Consider the following 25,332-nt stretch of genomic DNA (forward strand, 5'->3'; position numbering starts at 1 on the left):
GAGCCACATTTCCCTTATCAAATTCCTGGGTTTTCATGGAGCTAATGCCTCACAGAAGTACCTGCAGAGCTTAATATCTCGTGTGTGTGCCTAGAGACACAGCAGCACTTAGTGCACTCTCTTATGCGTGACAGCAGCCAGAGGATTGAACCAAACTGTGTGAACCACATGAAATTAAATCAGTGTAGGAGAATATTGTGGTGACACAGAAGTGGCATGACAACAGTTCCACCGACTTGCCTCCCAGTTGCTGGCTGTGGGATATCACCAGGGCTTCCCAGTACATTTGTCTTTCCCAGTTTGTTCTGCAGCTTCGGGATGTCTTACCTGCCATAAAAGATTGCAGCAGCCCAGAGGCTGCTCTGAGGTGCTTTAGCACAGACACACAGTTTGGATGAATGGAGCAATTACCACTGAATCTGAGCTTGCTTTTTTGTAGCAAACTTTTGATCCTGGGACACAGGTCAGTGTTAGAGGTGGAGGTTCTTTGGGAACTTGGAATGTTACACACACTTACCTTTCTTTATTGTCTATGTAGTTCCCCTAAAATATATATTTTGTATCACCTAGCTTTCCATCACTCTTTTTCCCATCACAAAGCCCTTTTTCATCATATAAGCATCAAAAGATCTCATTTTTTGCAAGCGTCTTGAACTGCTTTGTTGCTGCTGGAAGTAAATTCAGAGAAGAGCCAGCCTTCAGTCAGCATTTGAACAGGACCCATTATGTACTTTGCTGTTCATCTACCAAGTTCTAATTGAGCCTTAAATGAGTGCCTTGACTATATCGAGTAGTGACATTTCTGTATTTTCAATTAAATTCTTTGGGAAACATTAGATTCCATGACTTTTAACATTATGTTTATTTAAAATCTCTGATTGCATGTTTGTCCTCTGGCAAATTAAACTGAGGTTTTTGCATATCACTGTGAAATCAAAGTTTAAGAAACTGTTGTCCTCAAGTACTTAGCTGTCAGCCCCTCAGTTGAGAGTGTGGTAGCCAGACTACTGAGCTCTTGGGATGTTTCAGTGTAACTTCCAGCTGGGAAAGACAGGGTTGTAACTGGAAATAGCCATCACTAACAAGCCTTCCACTGTTGGTGCTGTGTTTTGTTTTAAGTCTAGACCATATTGAAAGCAAAGACTTTCATCCTCAGATAAAGAAACTTCTTAATAGCAATCATTTCAAATGCAAGGACAAGCTTGAGATTCACAAAGTACAAACTGACAGCCCAAAATGCCTCAATGTTTTTTCACAAATCCTTTGGGAACGTGTTTTCAAAGATCCTTGGCAATGGTGTTGGCAGCATAATAGTGATTTCTGAATGTCTGCTCCAAAAGCATCACAAGTCTATGTTTCCCACAACATGGCTCTAAAGGCTCTGAAGATTTATCCCTGAGTGCAAAGAAACTTAGAACCAGATGATTTGTCTTTGTCCATACAACTGGAGATTTTCCAGGGTGATGCCAAAAGAGGGAAATCTATTTTATACATCTTGAGGAGGGTTCATAATAGGTTTAAATGAAACCGTAAGTTACACTTCATTAGCTGATGTAATTTGCATCTTGAGGGACAGAAGGACAAAGCCTTAGCAGGAAACACAGCTGACAAGAGATTTTAAAGTAGTGCAAGAAAAAACCATTTTATCTCTTTTTTTCTCTTTTCTGTTGGTTGTTCTCCTGACATGTTTGGGCTCTGTGATATAACGCACATTTACTTCACTTCAGGGATGTGGAACTTTCCACCAATACTTAGCACAGCTCTGAATTTTGTTGAGGGATACTTCAGACACACACACCCCCCACCTTTATTCCAAAACCTGTTTAGATATTTACATTTTTTTTCAGTGTAAAATGAATGCATAATTTTTGTCCAGATATTGGATAAATAGCAGAATTGGTTGATTCTAAATCCTGTGAAGGGAAGATAGCAATCTGAGAAGCCTTCCAAATTACTTTGCTGATCATTCCTCCTAGTATGTAAGTCTAAACTGCAGTTAAACAGTAATATTTTACGATTTTATTTTGTCATCCATGGTTACTGAAGGGATGCTTTCATGGCTCCAGTGGAGAAAAGGATTTCACCTGGCCCTGCCTTCTTTTAATTTCTCCAGCTTTGAAGGGCATCATTGCAGTTGAATGAGAATTTAACGAGTTTACTTCACACTGAGTACAAGCAATATCTGAGGGGTTTTTCCCTATCAATGGATGTCATTGTAAGCAGTGCTTTGCAAGTTCTGTTTTCTGAGATTTGGTTCTTGATTGCTGGATGATTTTCCATACTCTGGTAGTGCAGCAAGCTCCACAGTTAACACTGTGAAAGGTGGCATAGCAGCGTTATGGATGGAATTACGGCAAAGAGGGTGGGAATTGGTTTGCTGAATGCAAATCCAGGAGTTCTGAATACTTTGAAATTCTACTGCAGCGTGTCTGGTGCAGAGCCTTCGAGCATGAACCTGTCTTTTTAACGTTTCTAAACAATGAATTACATTCAAACGGTGGGGAATACAAATGTGTGTGTAGGGAGTCTTTATCTTCATTACATGGAGAGCATACTGCTTCCATTGTTGGTGCTTAATAGCAGGAATGTATTTGCCAAGGTAATATCAGAGTCAAAACTTCCATAAGCAAGGTCACAGGAACCCAGAAATGTATTATTTTATCGGTCTAGTTTTATAAAACTCACTTCTGTGAGCTGAAAGTATGCTTAGGGGGTGGATTACAAATCAGCCCTTTCAGGATTTCTTTTGTGGATAACATAATCAGTTTGTCTGTGAAATGAAAAACCAGTAGGCACATACTCCCTTGCCCTGCTGTGATGTTCTGCGTTTTTAGAACTAAGGAAAAACTATGGTCAAGTATTGTAGAATAACAAAAAATTGGTGATTGTGAATGGTGATGGTATCCAGCAATGAGAGGCTGTGTTAAGGTTCTTTTTCACCATCCTTCCACTGCTACAGATGTCATGGTTCCATTTCTTTTGAGTGACGAGGCAAATTTAAAAAAAAATAATAATTTTCCAGACATTTTTGGTGTGGACTTACCAATTTCCAAGTCTTATCATTTGTTTCCAGTGGTGACAGATGAAAGCCATGAATGCTCAATGAGAATTTTCTGCCTTTTTTTTTTCCCATTCAGAGATAATTTATGTAAGTAGAAGATATAATGAGGATACTAAATTAAGTGTGTCTATGTGCGTATAAATAAAATTGGTTTGTTACCCATTTGCCAGCATTTTGGCTCAGCTGCAGAAGTGTTGTAACTGCTTTAAAATTGATTAGACAATTTAACTTGAAATTTAACTCTGGATATGGCAGAGAGAGATAAGCCTGTGAGCATAAAACATTCATCTTGCAGTTCTCCAGCTGATCTCGGTAAGGCCGGCGTGTTGTATTTATTCTTTGGCTTTGAAGAAATTTAAAGTCTTGTGCTTCCAGCGTGACCTGTGAGCACATGAGTGCTCTTTGATTTGTTGTTATATGGGTCAAAAATGACTGGGCCTTTTTGCTGGGTTTTTGTTAAAACTGTTCCTGCAGCGCACAGGGATGACATTCCTTGGGTTTTTTTTGGCAGGGGAGATCAGATTTATTTGACTATTAGCTCTTCTATATGTTCCTGCCCAAAAGAGCCCTGAAAGTAGCATTTTTCTACTCCCACAGTGGCTTCCAGTGTTGAAGCCACACGAATGTACAAAATGAAGTAGCCATTTTAACAGGAAGCTGATCTATTTTAATTTGATATGAAGCTGTTCAGAGCAACATTTCCTATGCTACTCTCAATTTTTTTTTCTGCACTGTGATGCTTCATCAAAGAAAGATCAATTTAGCCTCAGTGAAGTGCTGAGTGACTAACATGAAAGCAGCCAGTTCTAAGGCCTTCTCCACCAATTTTCACATCCAGAACAGCAGTAACTCCCTTTCAGATGGTGTTTTGGAGTGCTTTAGGGCAAGTATGTGCTGGGTTTGAGTAAGTTCAGCTGCTGTTTCTGCTTTTAGTAGACATCCTATTTCCTGATGTTGATCTAATCTTTAAACTGACCTTTGAAGTGGATGTGCTTTCCAGTATGAAAACCAATTCAAAATATTCACCAAAGTACAAGTAGAAAAAAGGTAAGGTACAATATGTTACATTTGTAGTCAGTTGTTGAGCTCCATGACACTTACATTTCACTTTGCACACACCTGAGGTCTCCGGTTTTAACTAGCAGGTAAATTCTAAGCAGCCTTCTTAGGAGACAGTATTTTTACTTGGTTTTGTTGACAATATTATCACACCCCATTTGAACCCCCACTTTATCAGCAGACAGTAGTATTTTCTCAAACACCTGACTTCCAAATTGAGATACAAGTTATCTTTCTGCTATTGAAAATTCTGCCCATTGTTGCTCATTTTTCATATAATAGATAATTGTATATTGCAGTAGTTGTAAAGCTTTTCTAATATTGATAAATTCTTAAAAGTTTTATGTCATATTCCAGTACATCTTAGGACAGAACATGTTCCTAACATTGAAAAGCAGTAGTTTTTGCAGGACCCAGACTGTGGGTTAGAACTTATGCTTTAGAACAGAATGCTTCTTCAGAAATTCTTGGTGGTCTGAATGCTGTCTGGGTTCCCTGGCTGGTCACTGGCGTGTTTGGTTCCCAGGACCTGTCAGAACTAAGAGAGCAAGAGCTATTTATGCTCTGTCCTTTTTTAACTCATTCCTGTGCAATGGTACATCAATTACTATTCAAGCCTCACCATTTACCAATATATTGAATCACTGCCCTCCTTATTAATACTGTATGTGTCATTATCAGCTTCCCTGCCTGTCAACTCAATGGATTTTGACATTCAGGGCTAAACAAATATGTACCAAAATCTATACATGCATTACAAATGTCACAGATATTCTAAACGGAAGGGAAATGGGAGTATGGTGATCATTGTGAGGTATTTTACTTTCTCATTTCATATTCTGTTTGTATTTCAAAATCTGTAAAATGATTTTTTTTTCAGCTTTTGAAGAGCTTTAAAGATTTCAGGGAAGTGTTTACTTTGGATTTTGTTCCATCACAAAAAAGGGACAGTTTAGCACTTAGTAATGGAACTGGTTTCTTTTTCTCAGACTTACATTATTGCTAAAAACTACCTGGAGATTTTCTTCTAGACATTTATTTAATTTATAAATTAAAAGCCTTGGGAGTGCAGACATTCAAAGATGCAGAGATTAATTCCAAGAACTGTACAGAAAGCAATACCTATTTACAGAAGCAGTTTTGCTCTTTGCCATTGGTGTTCTCCAAAACCTTTTTTCATCTGCGGTACTTTTTGGCAGTGGTCATTGCTGCTTTGCACATGTCTCCTGAAGCTTAAACCACCTTGGCTGTTTGTACCATGGCCAAGGCCCTCGGTACTGGGTATAGAAGCTCACTTTAAGTTGCACATTAACGTCTTGTGGACGTGCATAGCTTGGATTTCCTCATTGCATGTCTGTTCAGGTCTTTATTCAGTTTTCAGTGTGCTGGGATCTGAGTCTGTCCAGCTCTCCTGGTCTGAGAACCTCAAAAACTGACTACAGGGCCTCACTCTTGGAAGAGCAATCACATGTGGCCTTTTCAGCATCCCTGACAGAGCTTTCAGTCACTCTTCCAATACAAATTGCTTACAAAAGAAAGCAGTGCCATTTTCTTCCTGCTGGCTCTCTGAAACTTCATGTTGGGAAAAGCACTTACCACATCTTTCCTGTGAAGAGAAAGCTTTCAGTAATGACTGGTATTTCCGAGTGTGTTGCAGCCAGTGCAGCTGTTGAAATTGTCATTATGTATGGCACAAATAGGGGGGCATCTTGAGCTAGGCCCTGCACTATCTGACTGAGGTATTAGATGAAAAAGGAAAAAAAACCACAACAATAGGATGTTCTAAGAATAGACAACCTGTTGGATGTAAATGCTTAAAATGTAACAAAAATAGAAAAGTGGTTTAATTGATTTTGAAATTATCAGTAAAATTACATTATTCAGAATACTAGCTGGAGATCTGTGAATTTTGTAGGCTCTGTGATTGAATTTCACATATCTATGAGGAGAATATTGAACAATCAGGCCAACCTTAATATTCCTGCACTGAGGTGTTGGAATAATTCTTTGACAGCATATGTTGAGAGGTTGACATGTTCCTAATGTTTTCCAAGTCAAATTTTTATTTTTATTACTGACCAAACACCTTCTGAGTTCAGTTTTTTGTCAGCTTTTTACCAGTTATGATGGAACTATAAATACTATCTTCTTCTATAATTAAATGTGACTATGAATAATTCTGACAATGTGCTGCCTCACATCTCCACATGAGCTTCCCATCTTCCTCATCTGGCCAGAATTTGGGAGCTTTCCCCTCTTTCTTACACACACATTAGTCTTGGCTTTTTCTCCTTTATTTCTATTTGTTCTTACCTATGCTTGATTTTTTTTTTCTGTTTCTTTACTCATTCTCTTACATCATCATCTAGATTTTTTCCTTTTTACCCAGTAATTTTTTCATATTTCTGCCTTTTTTTTTTTTTGCTTGTTCACTTTTGACTTGGTCTTATGTAAGTGCAAGAACACCTAATGTTTCTGAGTTTAAATGTTCACAGAATGCTGAACTATAAGGTTGCCTTGGGAACTAAGGGAAGACCTAAATTTAGAACCTGTGATGCTTTTTGGGGTCAATGGTCATTTGTTCATCTAACATATGCACTTATAGAAATTAGAAAAAACTTCCCAAGAAAACTGCAGGGTCTCAGCTGGGCAAATGGAAAGAATAAAGACCAGAAAATGAAGGTTTTGTGTATGTCCTTTTTGCTGTGGCTCAATAAATTGATTAATGTTAATTGTTTCGTTTCAAAAGTATCAGTGTTTTATATATGTGTATATGTAGGTGCACATACATACACCATCTCTAAACCTTGAAGAGATTGGGTTTGCTTTGTGCCTGAAAAATGGTTTAGGATGATGATTTCTGTTTGTGTTTGTTTCACTGACAGATATGGACGGGGCCATTATGTTACCTGGGGATGTTGCTGGCATCTTAACTGAACATTGTAGCTTCAGATATTTTGTATTCTCAGCCTGCAAATGCACATAGTTGTGATGCCAGCCAGCCTATGCAGCCAGTTCACACCTTATTAGTGCTTATTCACCTGAGAAATTTCATCCCTTTCCAATGTTTTCCAGCCCTGACATCAAGCCTTGCATAACTGTACCTACTAGTTGCTGCTGAGTAGCACCCATGAGCCTTTGTGAAGGCTGCTCAGAGCTGTGATGTACTGGCACACACAAAACAGTTACCAAATAGGTCCTGAACTGAACAAATCATGCTTGTTTTCTGTGCAGGGAATAAATCACAAGACAGTGGGATTGCAGAGATGGAGGAGCTTCCAGTCCCACACAACATCAAAATAAGTAACATCACGTGTGATTCCTTCAAGATTTCTTGGGACATGGATTCGAAATCCAAGGACCGCATTACTCATTACTTCATCGATCTCAACAAGAAAGAAAACAAGAATTCCAACAAATTCAAACACAAGGTAATTTTCATTGAAAAATCAAGGTGGAAATACTTGGTTTTAAACAGATGAATCTCAGTGTTGTATTAACCTTTCAAAGCCAGGCCATAGGACACAGGCAGGACATCCAGAAAAGGTGGGTTTTGATTAGTCTGATAAACTGTTTTTTCACCTGAAATCCCTTCTCTGTCTCTAGTCTATGTCTGTGTACACAAAAATACATTTATTTCACAGAGAACTGAAAGTTACCTTTTCTGTTTCATTTGAAAACCGTTTTGGAACCTGTACAACATATTGCAAGGCAGACATTTTTACTCCTGAACTAGTTCTGTATGATTATTTAAACAGTGTATGTATTCTCTGCCTGTCCTTGTTCAGTGACAGACTCCTGAGAGCAACACATGTCATTTCCACAGAAGAGTCACGAATTCTAAAGCACTTCTAGGAAGGCTTCCAGCAATTTTAGTTTGCAGCATTCAGCACTGTGACCTGAATATTCATCTGGCCTCTTTCCTCCAGCCACTGATGCAGGGACATGTTGAAGGCATTGCAAAATCTGTACTTATTAAATCCAGCAAAATTTGCTTTGACCTGAGAACAGCTGAAATGCTAGGGTGTCTAGAGAAACATGGAATGAGATAGAACATTAAAGAACACAATCATCTGCAAATTTAAAAATAATGTTGGCAATATCTCTAAAAGATAAGGTATGCTAAGGCACAAATAACTGTCCAGGCAAATATTAGGGCTGTAATTCTCTCAATACCTAAATTACTATTGGTTTCTAAGCCAGAGGAATAACAAGAAAATATTTCCACCAATTTCTCTGAGGCTTTTTATTGTGAGAGTATTTTTCATGTGATTTCTGTTAATAGCAGGTGTATAATTTTCACATCTCCTTATTTGACTTTTTTTTTTATTGCAGTTGGAAGTAATATATGCATTAAGTGTAATGAAACATCACTTACTACTGCTTGAAACCGAGAGTTTAACATGTTTTGCCAGGATGTTGCAGCTGCTAGGAACAAGTGTGTGAAGCACTATTGAACCTAATGTTATAATAAGCATTTATTATGCCCCATTTTTAATTTTAATAGCAAATAAAGCAGGGCTATGTTTGTTTTTTTCTTACTACTTTTGAACTGACAGCCTTTGAATTTGAATTCCCATTTTACACTGCAGGAATAAATATACCTTCTAATATAAATGCTTACTAGGATGGATTCTTTTTGATTTCTTTCATTTTATTATTTTACATATTTTTTCATTCATGTGCCAACCAGTGTAAAGTTGTAACATTTATTTTATAGTAGAGCAAGCACTATATGCACCTCAGAATCTTTATCACAGTGATAAGACTAGAGTTAAAATGGAGGGAGGGAAAAAGGATATTGGTATCATAATAAAGATAGGCTGTTAGATTTATTTTGTGTTTCTCAGCAATTCCCTAGCTTTTTCCTGTGAAGAAATGTTTAGTCAAAAGAGAGAGGTAATTGGATTTGTGAGAACAGGAGACTAAAGTCTACCAATTCAAATGATGAATAAGTTGGGTGTCTTGTCAGAATTGACTTAAAATTTCTTGCTACTAATTGCGTCAGTGATTTGGTAAAGAATTTTTTGTTTGATTTTTTTGGTTGTTTTATTCCCAGGCCTGACTGACAGAAATACAGAGAGCAGACAGGGTGGGCAAGAGAAGGGCACAGAGTGGATACTCCAACAACCCTGTGCCAGAGCACTTACATGTTTGCTTTCATGCAGCTTTAGTACTAAGGAATTTTTAACACATCTTCTAGAATGAACTTTTGTTGATAAACTAAAATGCTTGAATTCAACCTCACCCAAGTGAGGTTAGAGACAAGCATCCTTCCTCCCTCTAAGGTTGGCTGTACTTCCCAGCTGAAGCTCAGCTTCAGGGCAGGGAGCTGATCCCTGGCAGCTGCAGCACTGGGGCTGAATCCTCACAGAACCAACAGGGAAATAAGTCCCCACCCACCCCTTGACTTGCTAACAAAGTTTTTGTATGAGGGTGAGGGATACCTCTGCCCCTTCTCCTAGCAGAGCTTTTTAGACAGAAAAGAGTGAGCCCTACTGCTTGGTTGTTGAAAACAGCATTGAGGCTTACTCTTAGGAGTCATCCAGCAGTCAGGCTGTGCAAGGAGATGGCATCTTCAGGGGGAAAATATCCATCATTACTTAGCTTTACAGGTAGGGTAAATCACTGTCTGCAAGTGCCTGTCTCTCTCACAGATGATTAGCCCAGAGGACCAGCTTATTTCTAACTTGAGTAAGTGGCTTGGGATGTAGACTTAACCTGATAGATGCTATACCTCAGCAAAGGCAGCTTTTGGTTTGTGTACCCAGGAGAGCATCCATGAATGGTTCATCCTTTCAATACTTTTTCTGTTGGCAAATATAAAGTATATTCAGCATACTTAGGGAGCCTGTAATTTTATTATTTACAACTATTGTCATCATATCTGTGAAGGAGAAGGTTTCTGTCGATAATAGTATGCAAAGGCTAGAATTGTAATAAGACTTTGTCTTTTCTTAAATTGCAATTTGCATGCCTCCTCTCTTTTTTAAGATATAGAAATATGATTATTCTATGTAATAGGAAAAAGGCTCAAATATTTAGCAAAACTAGGCTTAGAACCTGGGTGTGCTGAGTTCCCACAATGTGTTCTACAAGCAGACCTGGCCGAAGGAAGGAAAACATAACAGGAGAAAGCTGGAAACTGAAAGCTGCCTCTATTCTAAAGAGGAGAGAGGCAGTGTGACTCACATACCTCACTGCTTACTCAGAGCTTCTTAGAAATTATGGCCATCTCGGTACCTTTAGAGTTGCCTGGCGGGTGCGGCTGCTGGAGCTCCCATCTGCCACTCCAGAATCCTGCCTGTCCTTTAGCTGGCATAGCACCTACTCTGCACTTCTTCCAGTGGCTCAGCCGGGAATGAGGGTTGAGCAGGAGGGAGATGAAAGGAACAAATGGAGAATCCCCAGAGGAATTTCAATGTGAACATTAAAGGCCAGTATAGTGACCTTAAAAAAAAAAAAACAAACCTGTGTTTGCTTAGAAAAAGAACAACAGAGAGTTCTGAAAAGCATCACATCTGCCCCTCCTCCCCAGCTGTGCAAGAGATAAATCCCTCATTTTAATGTGGTAGTCTGCCCCTTTTTTTCTTTTTTTTCCCTTCTTTTTTTTTTTAGGTAGTCTGCCCCCTTTTTGGTACAGTTAGAAGAGGTTCCCAATGCACAGCAGGAAGGTAAGGCTTTGACACCTGGGAGCAACAAGGCTTTTAATGTTACATGAAAACTGACAAAAATAATGGGGGCAAAAACCACCACTGGGGTGTGATCACAGAGATCTGACCCAGGTGGAAGCTGTTTTTACCGTAACCAAAAAAAAGATGACAGGAAGACTAATGATGTTGACTGTAGCATCTGCCAACTACATTAGCAGTAGCAAATTCAGTCCAGCGGGATGCCTTTGCAATATAGTTTCAGGGGGGTAGCTTTAAATGTCATTTGGGGTTTCTTTTTTATTTTTCCCTTGTAATTTTTTTCCATCCTTTATATATTATTTATTGTAGAGTGGACAACTGTCTCCTTTACAGATAAAGTTTTCTCCCAACTGTTATTTCATTTAAATGAGAATAATCAAAAAAGAAATCATGACAAGAAAATATTACCCTTGATTATCACTCACTCACATTTAACTTCTTCCACTGTCACAAGCTGCTAATTTTACAGTTTCTTGATACAGAAACTGAAGAATATTTTTTGCTGATGGGAAAACAATAGGAAAAATATATTTTTCCATAATAGAAGACAAAAAGGAAAAACAAATTCAGGTCTTGCTTACAGATCATGAACAGAAAATATCTCTTTTCTATTCCTTTTTTCCCTAAGAGACTGTTATGCTTGTATATGTATGTAGATGTGTATGGACTAGTATTTATAGATGGACAGTTATGGATTTTATTTAAAATGCTCACTTTTCACAGGGCAGCCATCTTACTCTTCTGTTATTACTGATAAATATTCAGTAATAGATACCTCTCATTCTATCACAGCTCCTCAGCTACACGGTGCAGAGAATCAACTGCATCATGAGTCCTTTCACCCACATAAAACTGTAGCATAAACTGTCCACTTTAACTCTTTCTTTCCCTTGGTGTTCTGTACTGCAGTCTTTGGTACTGTAGAAATTAAGTATTTCAACTACAACAAGCAGTTATTCTCCTTTGTTGTACCATGGTGCTCTGATACACTGGAAGAGCAAAACAGAGGATCTGAAACAGTGGTGGGGCGGGAAGCAAGAGTCTCAATGACAGGCACAAGCTCTCTGTTTGACTTGTTCTGGCCATTCCTGTACATAAGGGTATTTTGATATATGTACACTTGACATAGTTACTCTTCAACATGTTTAATTTTCTCTGTTGAAGTTTGGTTTGAAAGATACCAACAGCAGAGTAGGTGGACTGATTGATGCAGGAGGAATTTTGTTTGATTACACTGACTGAAAGAAAACAATGGAAATGAAAGCACAGGAAGCTCCTAAATTAAGATACCCTCATGCTCAGTAGCATGTCTTTGTTTGCATACTTAAACCCGAAGGGCTCTAGTCTGAATTACATATTTGGGCTATATATAATAGTATTAGTCTGTAGTCATGTGGAACGAATAATAAACTCATACGTGCAGGATATCACCGTGTCTCTTAGCACACACCTTACCCCACTGTCCTCAGCCACCAACAAACTGACAAGTGATTCAGGTTTGCAGAGAAGAGCCAGAGGTTGGGGATTTGCGACAGCAACGAAGGAAAGGGTGGTGGATTGGTTTGGTTGCACTGCTGACTTGTGTGTTGTTTTGTCCTTTTGTTTCCATCAGGATGTACCCACTAAATTGGTGGCCAAAGCCGTTCCTTTGCCTATGACAGTGCGTGGGCACTGGTTCCTGAGCCCCAGGACAGAGTACACTGTGGCAGTGCAGACAGCATCCAAGCAGGTGGACGGCGACTATGTCGTCTCTGAGTGGAGTGAAATCATCGAGTTTTGCACAGCAGGTGATATTGCTGAGGAAACGCTCCACAGGATGAGTGCAATTAGTGCTGGCTCTGCTGCCAGAGGGGGTTGGCCATCTAGCAGTGCTGCTTAGGCTGGGAGAGTTTAATAGTCACACCTGGAAACTGGAATTCTAACTTTAAGCTTTGCATGTGCTGAGGTTTGGTTTGTTAATCAACTGACATCAGCCAGAGAGGGCAGTTCTCAGCTCCTCTGCGGTCCCAAATACAGGGAAACCAGCTCTAACACAGGAAATCCTGAGGCTTGCAAAGTCCTTGTGGGAGAAAGAGTGGGGAGAATCACACATGCATGTTCCTGCCATTTCTTTGTTGCCACCATTAGAAACTGGGGACATAATGTGATGTATGTTACCAAGTCTCTGTTCCCAGTTTGAAGTCTGCGTGTCTGTGTAGATTTTAGTGAGTGTTGCGGTTTTTCCTGCCCCTTGTACTAGCAGTTTGTCTTTTCTTTGCAGATTATTCAAAAGTTCACCTAACACAGCTTTTGGAAAAGGCTGAAGTGATTGCAGGCCGTATGCTCAAACTGTCTGTTTTTTATCGGAATCAGCACAAAGAATACTTTGATTATATCAGGTAAGAAAGCAAACATATGCAAAAATTGTTTGGAAAATTAAGGGAGTAATGAAAATAAGTAAATAGAGACAGCTGTGCTACAGCTAGAGCAGGATGTCTCTGTGCTTTATAGCCCATTCAGAAGGCAGCAAAGAATAAAATATAACTAGCTCGTTTCTTCCACCTTGCTTAATTCAGCACTTCCATTAGGCAATAAAAGTCTGTGTTTTGTGGCAGAAACTGGGGTACTCACAGGGTGTGCAGCCTGATTAAAGTGTCTGTTATCATAACAGAGTGTTTAGTAGCCAAATATTTCTACTGTACTAAGAAATTAAGAGTGAGAGTAGGAGTGTACAGCTGTGTCCATAGGCATTTGCTTGCATATAAGAGTTCCATCTCAAATATTTGCTCTCCGTGTAGAACCATCCTATTTCCATGTCCAATGTGGTAAATACAGGCTCTGCAATCTGTGTGTTAACTTATAGATCATGTGTGGAGGGAGAGGGGATGATTTTTAAACAGTTATAGACACCATGCCTCAGCTGGAATGAATAAATGGGATAGCTGGAGGTAGGTTCCCTGTTCCTGCTGGAGAACCCAATGTGCCCTCGCACACAAGAGGAAAGCAGAGTTTTTGATAGAAGGAGTCAAAGCTCATGTGCTGACTGAGCAGGACCAGCCACCACACAGGGTAACCTTCCACCCTTAGAAGAACATGGATGAGAGGTAAGCAGTGTCAGAAGGGTGGCAGCACTGACTGTGCTTCTTTAATATGCATTGGGAGATGGGGCTCCTGCTGTGCCACATAATTCTGTTATATGTGTCACACCAGTACCTGTCTAGAATGGAAAGTTTTTTAAATCTGGTGAAGAAAAAAAATTACTCCAGGCAATTCAGCTTCAAAGAACAGATTCCACCACCCTTGGAAACATTCCCGTTTTGAAGTCATGAGTCCCTGATTGATTCCAAGAGTGTATTGTATATTCCAGAGCATGGGCTTGCTCTTCCCCTTCTGTGTTTTGGAAGGATTATTTTATTGCACATAGCGACAAAGCTGCAAAACTCAGTGGAGGTAGGAAATGACTTGTGATTGCTGAGGCTCTTTGAGGACCTTGTGAAGCTCAGCTGCCATCCTGGACTAGATACCACAGAAGGGAAATGCCTTTGGGGGTTCCGATTCTTATGTCGCTTTGTTTTCAGCAATGTAATCGTAGTGCATCTGCCTTTGTGTTTATTTAGTGTTGAAAATTGCCACTGAGGTGCATTTATAGCTGTGGGTTTGGCCTTGTTCTGCCAAATGTGACTCTGACTGATTGCACTGTATCTTTTCCCCTCCCTCCTGTTAAGTTCTTTCTTGCTTCTACACAGATAGAGACGAGTTGGACTCGATGATCCTTGTGGGTCCCTTCCAACTCAGCATACTCTGTGATTCTGAGTTTGTTTTCCCTCAGTTAGTGAGTTAGTTAGAGACAAAAAGCTGTGTTTTATGAGGCTAGTGAGAAGCTGCACCACCTGTAACTGGCTGATGGTTGTCTTTTTTTGGTCAGAAATAGTCTAAAATGGTCACAAGGGCTGGTCCTTCCACCAAACACCCTTCTGCATGTTATGTTAATAACCAACCACATGCTCCCTTTTAAGGGAATATTCCTTGTCATACCATGTCTGCCAGTGGCCTCTGTGGTGTCATGACTAGCAAACAAGCTTGGAAAAGCTCTGGTAGCATTGGCAAACAAGCAACTGGTCACGGAGCTAAAGCAGCAGCCCCTAAATGGAGGGTCTGCAGTGTGAGCTCTTAAGTGGTGTTCATGTCACTGCTGTTTACCTCGCCTGGCAGAGCCACTAAGCAGCTCAGATCCCCTGAAAGGATGACCTATAATTAGCCTAATTGGCCACTGGATGTCAGTATCTTGCCACAGAAATGGAACTGACTCTCACTGAGTGCCGTCTGACTTTTCAGGTTGCAGATGTTTCAGGGGGTTATCCAAGCTCATTCAAGTTTTTGGGTTTTGGGGGTGTTTTTTTCTCCGTAGTAATAACTTCATAAAATACTAATTATACCCCCCCAACCCAATCAATGTCTTGTGAAATATGGCTTGAGACAATAACTAAGTAGTGTTTGAATGGCCCAGAAAACTGTTGGAACTTCTCTTAGAGTCAAATGTGCTGATGAGAAGTTAAAAACAAGGAAAAAACCCCACAGTTGGAGACATTACTGAGCTGGTCTGTAGGTATACACTGAATTTTTTTGCTTTGATTGCTACCTCCCATATTAACCAAGTAAAATCTTCTCCTATGCAGCACCATTTTACCTGGACCTTTTGCAAGTCAATAGCAGAGAGAGAGAACAGTATTTGTTGGTTAGTTTCCCCTCTCCTAAAAAAAAAAAAGGAACAAAGGAAAAGAGAAAAAGAAAAAAAAAAGTAAAAGCAAAGCAAGAGGGGGATATAGGACTCTCCAGCCCCACAGATTCATGTATTTTTAATCTGTAATCTTCAGTGAGCATAAAGGCAATTTTCTAAGGGTGCATAGCAGATATGTTTTGCAGGACTTACAAAAGGGGATATTTCCCTTTCAGGCATCACATGGTTGCAGGTGCAGAGAGAGTCAAAGCTATCACTGGGGCACTTCCAGACAGGTGTGAGACACAAGTTCTGGGGAATGTCCTGCTATACAAAACATCTCAGGTGCTAAGGAGGATAAGATGAGGTGTTTTGGAGTGTTCTCCAAAGTTTAGCAGCCTCATGCTGCTGAGTGCAATTTGAGATTTGGAGGATTAAAAACTCACTTGTACATTGTACATTTCTTTTCATTGGAATGAAATTGAGCTCAGCTTGCAAAAGAAAAAAAAAAAGTTATTCTTACACTTTTTTCCCCTTAGGACTAGTGACTGCAGGAGCTGGATACCAACCAAAATGGAAACTAACCAAATTGCCTCTGTGCCCAGCTCTGCTCTGATTGAAGTCAGCAGTAGACAAATTAGACTGGAAATTATCATTTGGGGGGAAATAGACTATGGCAGACAGTACATTCCTTCCCATAACCTCTCTGAAAAGCATCTTTCAGAAATAACTTTCATTGGCAGTTTTCTACATGAACTATATACTGCCTATGCTAAAAATTCACATTAACAAACAGTATATTCAACATATGGTGACTGACTTGCAATATTCAACATGTGTTTATTGTTAGAATTGTAGCGGAAGACTGAACAAATGAGCTAATTAAAGATATCGGTGGTCTGGGGGCTTTTCTGTGTGTGCTGTTTTTTGCCTGCATGTAACATCCACAGAGCTGACAGAAGAGCCAGACTGGAAAAGCAGATTTTCCCCTAGAGCAGGAGTTACTGTAGCTCTTCCCAAGTCTGATGTCACTTGATTTTCTTGGTCCTAAGATCATGACACTAACCTCGTTTTCAGTTTAACAGTTTTCCTTTGTGTCCCTTCAGTACTGTTTCCAAACAGCATGATGTCCTAACTTTCCACTTTTTCTTTACCATGTGTTACAAAATAAACAATACCAGTCATTCATTTGTAGAGAGCATCACGGGAATGCTATGCAGCCCTCTGTTAAGGATAACAGTGGCAGCCATGGCTCTCCGATCAGCGGGAAGCTGGAAGGCATCTTCTTTAGCTGCAACACTGAGTTTAACACTGGGAAGCCACCACAAGATTCACCGTATGGAAGATACAGGTATGAGATTGCAGCTGAAAAACTCTTCAACCCAAATACTAACTTGTACTTTGGAGACTTCTACTGCATGTACACAGCCTACCACTACGTCATCCTCGTGATCGCCCCCGTGGGGTCACCGGGAGACGAGTTCTGTAAGCAGCGCCTTCCTCAGCTAAATATAAAAGATAATAAATTTCTGACCTGCGACGAAGAAGACGGTGTCATGGTTTACCATCACGCCCAGGATGTTATTTTGGAAGTAATTTACACCGATCCTGTGGATCTGTCCCTCGGCACAGTTGCGGAAATTACCGGTCACCAACTAATGAGCTTGTCTACCGCAAACGCAAAGAAAGATCCCAGCTGCAAGACCTGCAATATCAGTGTTGGACGTTAAAACTTCCCTCCTTCCTTAGGAGCCTTCCAACCTCTGTTGCCCATGTCCATAGTCAGACGTTTCTGTCGGAAGCATGCACATGCTGCTCTCACCAAAAGCAAACACGAGTCTTCAAAATCTCCAATAGCGTTCTTAGTATTTCTTCTCTCCCTCTTTCCCTTCTGTTGCCCCGATGCTTTAAATGATTAGAAGTCCTGGGTTTCTTTCTGGCAACCATTTATCCCTAGATGCTGCAAAAATTGTTTTCTGTTTCTTGCCAAACATAACAAAATCCTATATAAACTGCTTTAGCAAAATAAAAATAACGGCTTATAAATGGTGTTTAAATATGCATTCATTTTAACTACTGAACAAGTACTGGGATAACTCTGAACAGCATGAAAGGTTGTAATTGCAGCATGATTTGAATTTCAGAGCCTAGAGATGTCAGCACTTCCAATGTGTTGTTTGACAGTGTTATTTATGTTATTTATATTAGCTAACTGAAAACAGAAACTGTGTCTCGACATAATAAATATAATAGAAAAATATTTTATTTGAACTGTTGTATAAAATATTATACAATCATATAGAATATATAGATTACATTTTAATATCAATTGTATACATATATCATTAAATCATTTTCCCTTATCAAAGATGTAGTTTGTAAACTTCAAATAGCTCTGTATCTGTTCCTGTTGCTCTAGATGACTTCAATTAAAACAGATTTATGAAGACCATTTCTGATTCATAAAAGTTAAGTTATAAATTATTAAGTCAGTACACTGAAACAAACAACCTTCTGTGAAATAAAAAATTCCTTTTTTAGTGTTCATATTTTTCCTCCAAACTACTTGAAGATGTGTCCATCTTCAAAATCATGCCATTACACGCAAGATAAGTACAAACGTGGTTGGTAGATAACAGGCTTTATAAAATCAAAATCTTCTTACCAAGATAGAAAACAGATTGCTTATACTATGTGGTCAATACAAAATGACAGTTAAAGCAAAACACTAAACATGATTCAACTTACTCAAGTCCCTTTTTCTCTCTTTAATTAATTCTTCCCTCCTTTATGTCTGGGCTAGGTATTTCCCAGAATCCCCCTGCTTTTCATTTCTAATACAAAACCTGCTGATAATCCTTCTGTTAACAGTCCACTTTTCACACCAATGCTCTATCACAAAGAGTGACAAATTCTCTTTAATAATACAAAGTGTGGTGCTCTGAAAGTTAAGAAATATGCATAATTCCAATGGAAAAATAACTTTTTATAATCTTATTTTCAGTAAACAAGAAGTCTAGCAGTCCTCATCAGATAACTGTGACACTCACTTATATACCATGTACTTTATCTATCCAAAATATCTTAGCATAATGCAATAATCTAGTCCTGTTTTAATATATATATATGTGGCAATTTATAACACAAGAAGTACTTCAACATTTTACAAAGTGCATGCGTCTAAACGAGCTTTGGTAGTCAGAAAAGCGAATGTTATAGCATCAGGCAAAACAAAGTGCAAGGTTTCGTACAAAAATCAAAATTAGCATGTAGTTAGTTGATCTATTTATTAAGTTCTGTGAGCCAGGTCCTGTGAACTAGTGAAAAGGACAGCAGCCAGTACATTTGGTCTCTCTCTTCCCAGCAACCTCTATTTTTTTCTCTTATCTCTAAAAAACCAGTAGTTCCATTTGGCCATCATGTTCTGTCCTTTTTTTTTGCATAAGCAGCATCACTTTGCTCTACTCCCTGGCACTGGTTTTTTTCTATGCACCTTTCTTTGAAGCTACTGGGATTGAATGGCATCTCTGTCTTGAAAGCCAGAGTATGTCCGGAGTTTTCCCTTAATTTGTTTTAATTCATTTCCTTTAATCAGCACATTGAGAGCCGTCATTAATAGTTAATTCTAGTGCATGTTAATTCTGGAAACAAACGTAGTACATTATCATGTACTAAGATGTACTAAAAACCTGGAGAGCATTTCCTCACACTTTTAGAGCAGGTCAAACTGAGGAGCTACAACACTTCAGTGTCCTTTTTCATTTCTTAACAGTCTCACAGTGCACTTCAAGGCTTTCTCAAAAGGAAAAATATATACTATAGTCCACTCACCCGTGCTTAATATTCTTGCATATTGCTGTCCTCTCTCATCCCAGCTATTATAATTGGTAAAGTGCATCAAAAATCTCAGTGTGTCAAATAATTGTGCAGCAGACCAAGATCTGTAAAATTACTTTATCTTTTTCATTACTTGTTTTTTTGCTAGAGAACAATATCACAGCATTGCATTCACTTCAAATCGTTTTGGAAATATCATGCTTACTGATGAGAACCTCCAGGAGCCTGATTTTGGCTTTTGTGTGCTTGTATTCGGAGTATTCCTCGGCCATTGGCACCCGATCTTCTTTTTGAGGACTCCTATGAAAAGCAGATGACAGTGCCATCACTTTTATGAGTAAGAGGAGAAACTGTCTTTAAAATTAATTCTGCGACAACTAATGAGAATTGGATTCTTTTTTGTTTTTTACTAACTGTAAACGACTAAAGATAATTTGACAGGACCAAAAAGCTCCAATAGACAGAAATGAAATAGTATTATTTAAAATAATGAATTTTCATATGCCAGAAAATTTTCTTTCTTGACAGCTGTACAAGCATAATCACTTGATTCTCAGATATGCAGAGTGCTTTGAAAACTGTTACCAGTTACCACTGCCCATACCCTCCACAGTTTTCAACGAACAGGTTTGCTAAATGAAGGGAGGAGGAAAAGCAAAGAGTGAAAAGTACCCATTATTTAATTATGGGTGAAAGAAACAGTGGCTTCTGTTTTTAAAACCTGGCCTTTTAAAAATGGCCCAACTGCCAAGTGTAATTCCTGCAGATTGACACCCTCAGAAAGAGTCTTTTAGCAGCCTCCCTTCAGCTCAGGGAAGATCCTGTGCTGAGATGGGGGTTATACCAATTGCAGACATGACCTGGAAAATCCACAGCTCCAAGTCATCCTCAGGGATGACCACATCCTGAAGGAACTAAGCAGGGAGACAGATGGACACCTCCACGGTATTTTCCAGTCTCCACTTGCAGTGTCTTTGTCCTTCTCACCCCCGAGTGCCCACCCTGGCAAACAGCCCTGCAGAGGACCCAGAGGGGACAGGAGAGGGCTTTTGCTGAGCTGGTGAGTTACCTTCCTGTCTGTTTGTAGAATTGCTCCTCAAACTCTCTCAGAGCTTTGCGAAGCCTTTTCTTATCAGCTCTTGTTTCTCTAAGATGTTCAAGCAGAACAGGCCTGTAAGAGACAAGAATATGAAACCCCTCTTGTGCTGGGAAGTGTAAAAGCCATGGCTTTGGGTAACAAAGAGCCTGCTGTGCTGGGCCATGGCAGGCACTGAGCTCAGTGCCCTGAGACGTTCCACCACACCACCACACCCCTCCAACGATACACAGCTGTGCTCCTCCCCTTCTACTGGTACTCTCACTCTGCTAACAAAGTGAAGGCAGACACTCTGTGGTCAACATGGGAGGAAAAGCATTCAGAACTGAGCTTCGCTAGTGGCCTTAATTCTCTGTGGAATTAATGGAGTTGACACAGCTCAGCATTGCACAGGAGGAAATGCTTTGCGTCTCTTTTAACTGAATTAAAATCAACATCCAAGCCCTGCTCATGTTTGCAGCTGTTACCAGTCATTACTCTGATGCAGTGGAAATGCCAGTGGTTCCCAGAAGCATCGTTTTTGGAGGCCATGTTTTAGCTAGTGTTCAGAGAATAAGGTTTTTAAGCAGAGAAAGAACTCTTATGATGGCATTTGCACCTGGTAATTCTTGGGGTTCTGCATAACAACAAAATGCACAGAAATATCTTCCCAGCATTTGTGAGCAAACTATTGCACACAGAGTTCATTTACATAGAAATCTAAGTAATTTTTATTTATTCTCAATTTTGGTAGAGCCTAGTTAGCTTCCTTTATGCATCTAAGAACTCCCAATCAAAACACAAGAAAAAAGATACCATCCCCTAAGCTATGAGAACATATCTGTTCCTGGAAGGCATAGTCTTCAACAAGTTTCTTGACTGGGTGATAACAGTTTATGGGCATCTTGAGATCTGTTGTCTCATGCAACCTGAAATTCTTAACTACAGATCATGAGGGCTTTATTTTGGTTTTACAATGGAGGGTGGTGGAGAGTTTTCAGGGCAGCCAGGCACTAATAACTAGGCTTAGGCAAGGCATAAATTGATTTTACATGCATTCAGTGGCCTCCCATGTGACCAGCTGCTATGTGACCTTTCATGCAGCTCCCCTGTTGCTGTTTGGATGCCTAAGGTCACTGGCATTTTTACATCACTCACGCAGTCAGTCCCGGTACACACACAGAGGAGCAGACTATCCCCCAGTGTTATGACAGCTTTGTAAGAACATAAGTAGTTAGATAGCTGCAAATTTTGCAACAATTAAAGGTAGGTTTGTGTATCACTACTATGCCATTATGTCGTATCTACCACGCTGTCTTTATTTCTCTTATCTGCTTACTTTCCTCTACCTTGCTCTTCCTGGACTTGGCACAAAGTTGTTTGAATAAATAGCTCAAACCACAGGTATGCTGCCTAAACAACAAATCTGATCTGCCTCTTCTCTCACATAAGAAAATGCTGAATCACTCCTTTGGTGTAGAATATCCCTATGCAACAGGTATGGCTCATGTTTCATTTACAAAGTCTACATGAGACATTTTAAAAATACAAGGGAAAAAAGCGAGAACTTACATTGTTGCCTCATGTAAATTGGACATAGACAAGGCTGTTTGCCTGTAAACTTTCTTTTCATCCAGAGGTGAGACATGTGCAGGCTCACTCTCCTCCTGAGAGTAACACAGGTGCTCTTCAACAGGGAAGCAAGACATTGGACCGGATGACAACTCATGGCTGCTTTGAGAATGGTCTTCATCTGAGTCTTCCTCCTCCTGCTTGTGAAATGTGAGGCAGTATTTAATTAATTGTTTAAATCGGAACACTCACAGTTCACAGGATGACAACAAAAAGAATTAGGATGTATTCCTGGATGTATTCCTTGCAATAGGTTACACACATTGAAAGCTTTAGCCAGGTAAATCTTGGTAATCTTTATCAAGATAGTTCATGAAAGCACTCGTGGGGTCACTGGGTAACTGAGTATTGCCCACCATGAGTATAAAGGACAAAAATTGGCCCTGCTTCTGAGTATCCACAGCCAGAAATTTATTTCTGTTTGCTCTAAAGCCCTTCTATGTAGCAAAGATGTAACTACCATTCTGTATTTATTTCAGCAGTGCAGTCTGGCTGGAACTTGTAGTCCTCTTATATACCATCTACTGTGTGCACTGTGTCCAGAAATTCTGACTGTTACAAGAGTTGTAGGAGAGATTCCACAGTTTTACAGCTACAAACTTTAACTACCAAAATAGGTGATTACTGCTGTCTTCCTCACATTCCTCCATCCTCAGAAGAAAAGTTGAGCTATTGAAACTGAGGCTTAAATATAACACTTCCATGGGGCAAAGCTCCTACAAAGTAACGCAAGGGGGAATTTCAGTTAAATTTTCTAATAAAATACCTCTGTGCATGTGTATGAAGATTTATATTGGGATTTTTCAGAGAAATCTGAAGCTCCACTCTCATCTAACAAGACAATAATAATTTTTAAAATCGACCTAGCTCCAATTACTATTAGATTAGCATTTATGATAGACCCGCTAATTAACTTCGAAGTAGCCAGATGCCACTACCTTTACTGCCCATGTGACCAGTACTGTTACATTACAGTGATACATTATTAAAGTATTACTAATATTTATATGCTACATGATTGATAAAAGCATTGTCAATAAGTTACAGAAGCAAGACACAGTGACAGCAGAGATCTTCATGAAAAGAGAGAGCTTTCCTTCTGTGTTGCAAGTGTTAGCCGTGATGGAAAAGTAATGCCAGGCTTTGATCTCTTACCCAGGCCATTGAAGTACTGCCTCAGAAACTGCTGCCATAAATTGCACCCTGTGACATGCCTAGAAGCTGAATTTTACAGAGCATTTGCTCTATTTGAAATATCAACACCCTGTATTAACTAGTGAGCAGATTTTTTAAATATCAGTAGTTGTATTGCTGCCAAACGGACATACGGGTACAAATCAAGCACAGCATTTTCTATGGGTTTTTTTTACAATGGATATGAATTCTTTCCAACTTACAATTGTTGTGATCAAAGATGGAGCTGCAAGAAGTTTCTTGATAATTCTGTATCTGTCGTAAAGAGGTTTCATGAGACTCTTTTCTTGCTTAGTGACCTAAAGAGAAATCATAACAAAATGTAGTCCTCCAAAATCAAAAATAAAAGGTAAATAAAAAAGATTCTCATTTGCTCCTGTAAAGCTGAGAAAGGTATTAGAAGAATATGACCAGATGGGTATTTTGCTTCCACAGATATTCCATGGGAACTGTAATTTAATTCATACAATTCCCATAAAGGAAAATGGCAATCTGTTTTCTAATGGAGAATACCCAATGTGGTTTCCTCACTTCCTGGAGCCCCACCAGCCAGGCAGAGGGGATATTATTCACTTTCTGAGGATGTTGGTGGAGCAGTAAGAGTTAAGATACACTGCTACTGTGCCTTGCATTGGTATCTCACTCACTCAGCTGTAATAATGGCAACAGGCTCCCTGCAGGAATGTGATAGTCTGCCTGGGACAATATGCTCATAGACTCAGTGGGATGGAGAGCACCAGGAACACAGCTTTACAGCCTCCACATGGAGCTGGCTCCATGCAGGATTGCTGCGTGCATTCCTCACTGGAACTGCCTTCCACAAACAGGATTAGCTGTCTGTTCATTTAGTTTGCTTTTGGTCTTTTATGAGTGCTAGAAGCATTGATTTGGAAGAGAGTATGATTTAAATTCAGCTGTTAAGAGCCTGATCAAGCCACAAATATTCGCCAATACAAAAATAAACCTTACGGAAACTAGCTGTGCAGTAGACTGACTTACTGCACTAAGGAAAAAAGAGTGAATTCCACAAGAAAAAAAAAACAAGACAAAAAAGGCCCCAACCAACCAAATAACCCCCATCATCCCCAGAAAAAACATGTTCCTCAGTGATTAAATGCCAAAGCAGAGTCATTTGCAAGCTAGTCCACCATCAGCCTCTGCTCCTCAAATCCCATGCCTATGAGCACTCTGCATACAGTGTCACTGATTTTTGGCACAGTGAAGCTGAGATCCACCCGCTCAGATGAGTGAACACACAGCAGCTCTGAAGAGACACAGACTGGAGAGACAATAGTCCAGAGCTGCTCAGAAACAGCCAAATGCCTGGTTAGCGGAGTAAGGGTGACAGACAAACACAGGGTGGTGACACCACGTACATCTGGCTCACTGAGCAGCTGGGGACCATTTCTAGAGGTACATTTATTTCACTGCAGAATGTCACTCCCAGTGAGTCCACTTCTCTTCCCCAGTCGTCATGTCCCATTTGATTACAACCCGTAAGAGTGGCTCCAGGGAATGCCAAAGAGCCAGAATAGATCATTTTTTTTGTTTGAAACCTGGTCAGTGCCCTCTCTGTCTGACCTTGTTAAGGTAAGTCTGGATGAAGGTGATGCTGAGCCATACTAAACATCAGCAGGGCAAGCATCATCCCCAGTGTGCTCTGCTGTTACAGAGCTGCTTCAACCTTGAGAAGAAACACCCTCTCTGAACCCCATGCTATAAAACATACCCTATCATTCCCTTTTTTGAATCAAGTCTCTTTTACGTCTATATAGCACTAATAATTTCTTTTTTGTTCTGCTTCTTAGGAAGTATAATTTCTTCATACCCTCTCCATCCCTCAGCTCTCATTCCGAGCCCAAAGAAGATGAACAAAAATGGTTTTATCCAAGATGCAGAGATAATTTTAACAGCTGGCATATTTTTGGACACATGCTGGTGCTGCTCCCCTTTTCCTCTACCACTGGAATTACTAGCCAGAAACAGAGACAGTCATAAGAACACAAACACAGATATCAAACAGAAATTCCACAGTTGTGTATAGACAAATTTTCAAGTCATCATCTCACCAATGGTGGAATTTTTT

The 25,332-nt window shown here is 39.7% G+C and overlaps 2 protein-coding genes across 8 annotated transcripts in view; one reads left to right on the forward strand and one right to left on the reverse strand.

Annotated features, from left to right (window-relative positions):
• PHYHIPL (phytanoyl-CoA 2-hydroxylase interacting protein like) overlaps nucleotides 1–17,992 on the forward strand; it is a 58,789-nt gene extending 40,797 nt beyond the window's left edge. For all 4 annotated transcript variants that reach the window (XM_032694444.1, XM_032694440.1, XM_032694442.1 and 1 more), the window contains exons 2-5: nucleotides 7,355–7,551; nucleotides 12,425–12,599; nucleotides 13,073–13,190; nucleotides 16,704–17,992. In XM_032694444.1, the coding sequence (XP_032550335.1) occupies nucleotides 7,387–7,551; nucleotides 12,425–12,599; nucleotides 13,073–13,190; nucleotides 16,704–17,238 (993 nt within the window). In that variant the 5' untranslated portion in view covers nucleotides 7,355–7,386 and the 3' untranslated portion in view covers nucleotides 17,239–17,992. The remainder of the gene's footprint in view (nucleotides 1–7,354; nucleotides 7,552–12,424; nucleotides 12,600–13,072; nucleotides 13,191–16,703) is intronic.
• Nucleotides 17,754–25,332, reverse strand: part of FAM13C (family with sequence similarity 13 member C) — a 53,558-nt gene continuing 45,979 nt past the window's right edge. For 3 of the 4 annotated variants that reach the window (XM_032694437.1, XM_032694438.1, XM_032694436.1), the window contains 4 exons: nucleotides 23,450–23,545; nucleotides 21,993–22,192; nucleotides 20,415–20,516; nucleotides 17,754–19,645 (listed from right to left, as the gene is read on the reverse strand). In XM_032694437.1, the coding sequence (XP_032550328.1) occupies nucleotides 19,522–19,645; nucleotides 20,415–20,516; nucleotides 21,993–22,192; nucleotides 23,450–23,545 (522 nt within the window). In that variant the 3' untranslated portion in view covers nucleotides 17,754–19,521. The remainder of the gene's footprint in view (nucleotides 19,646–20,414; nucleotides 20,517–21,992; nucleotides 22,193–23,449; nucleotides 23,546–25,332) is intronic. The other variant, XM_032694439.1, reaches the window with a different exon arrangement.

This window comes from Chiroxiphia lanceolata, chromosome 8, assembly GCF_009829145.1.
Source record: "Chiroxiphia lanceolata isolate bChiLan1 chromosome 8, bChiLan1.pri, whole genome shotgun sequence".
In the NCBI taxonomy this organism is placed as follows: Eukaryota; Metazoa; Chordata; class Aves; order Passeriformes; family Pipridae; genus Chiroxiphia; species Chiroxiphia lanceolata.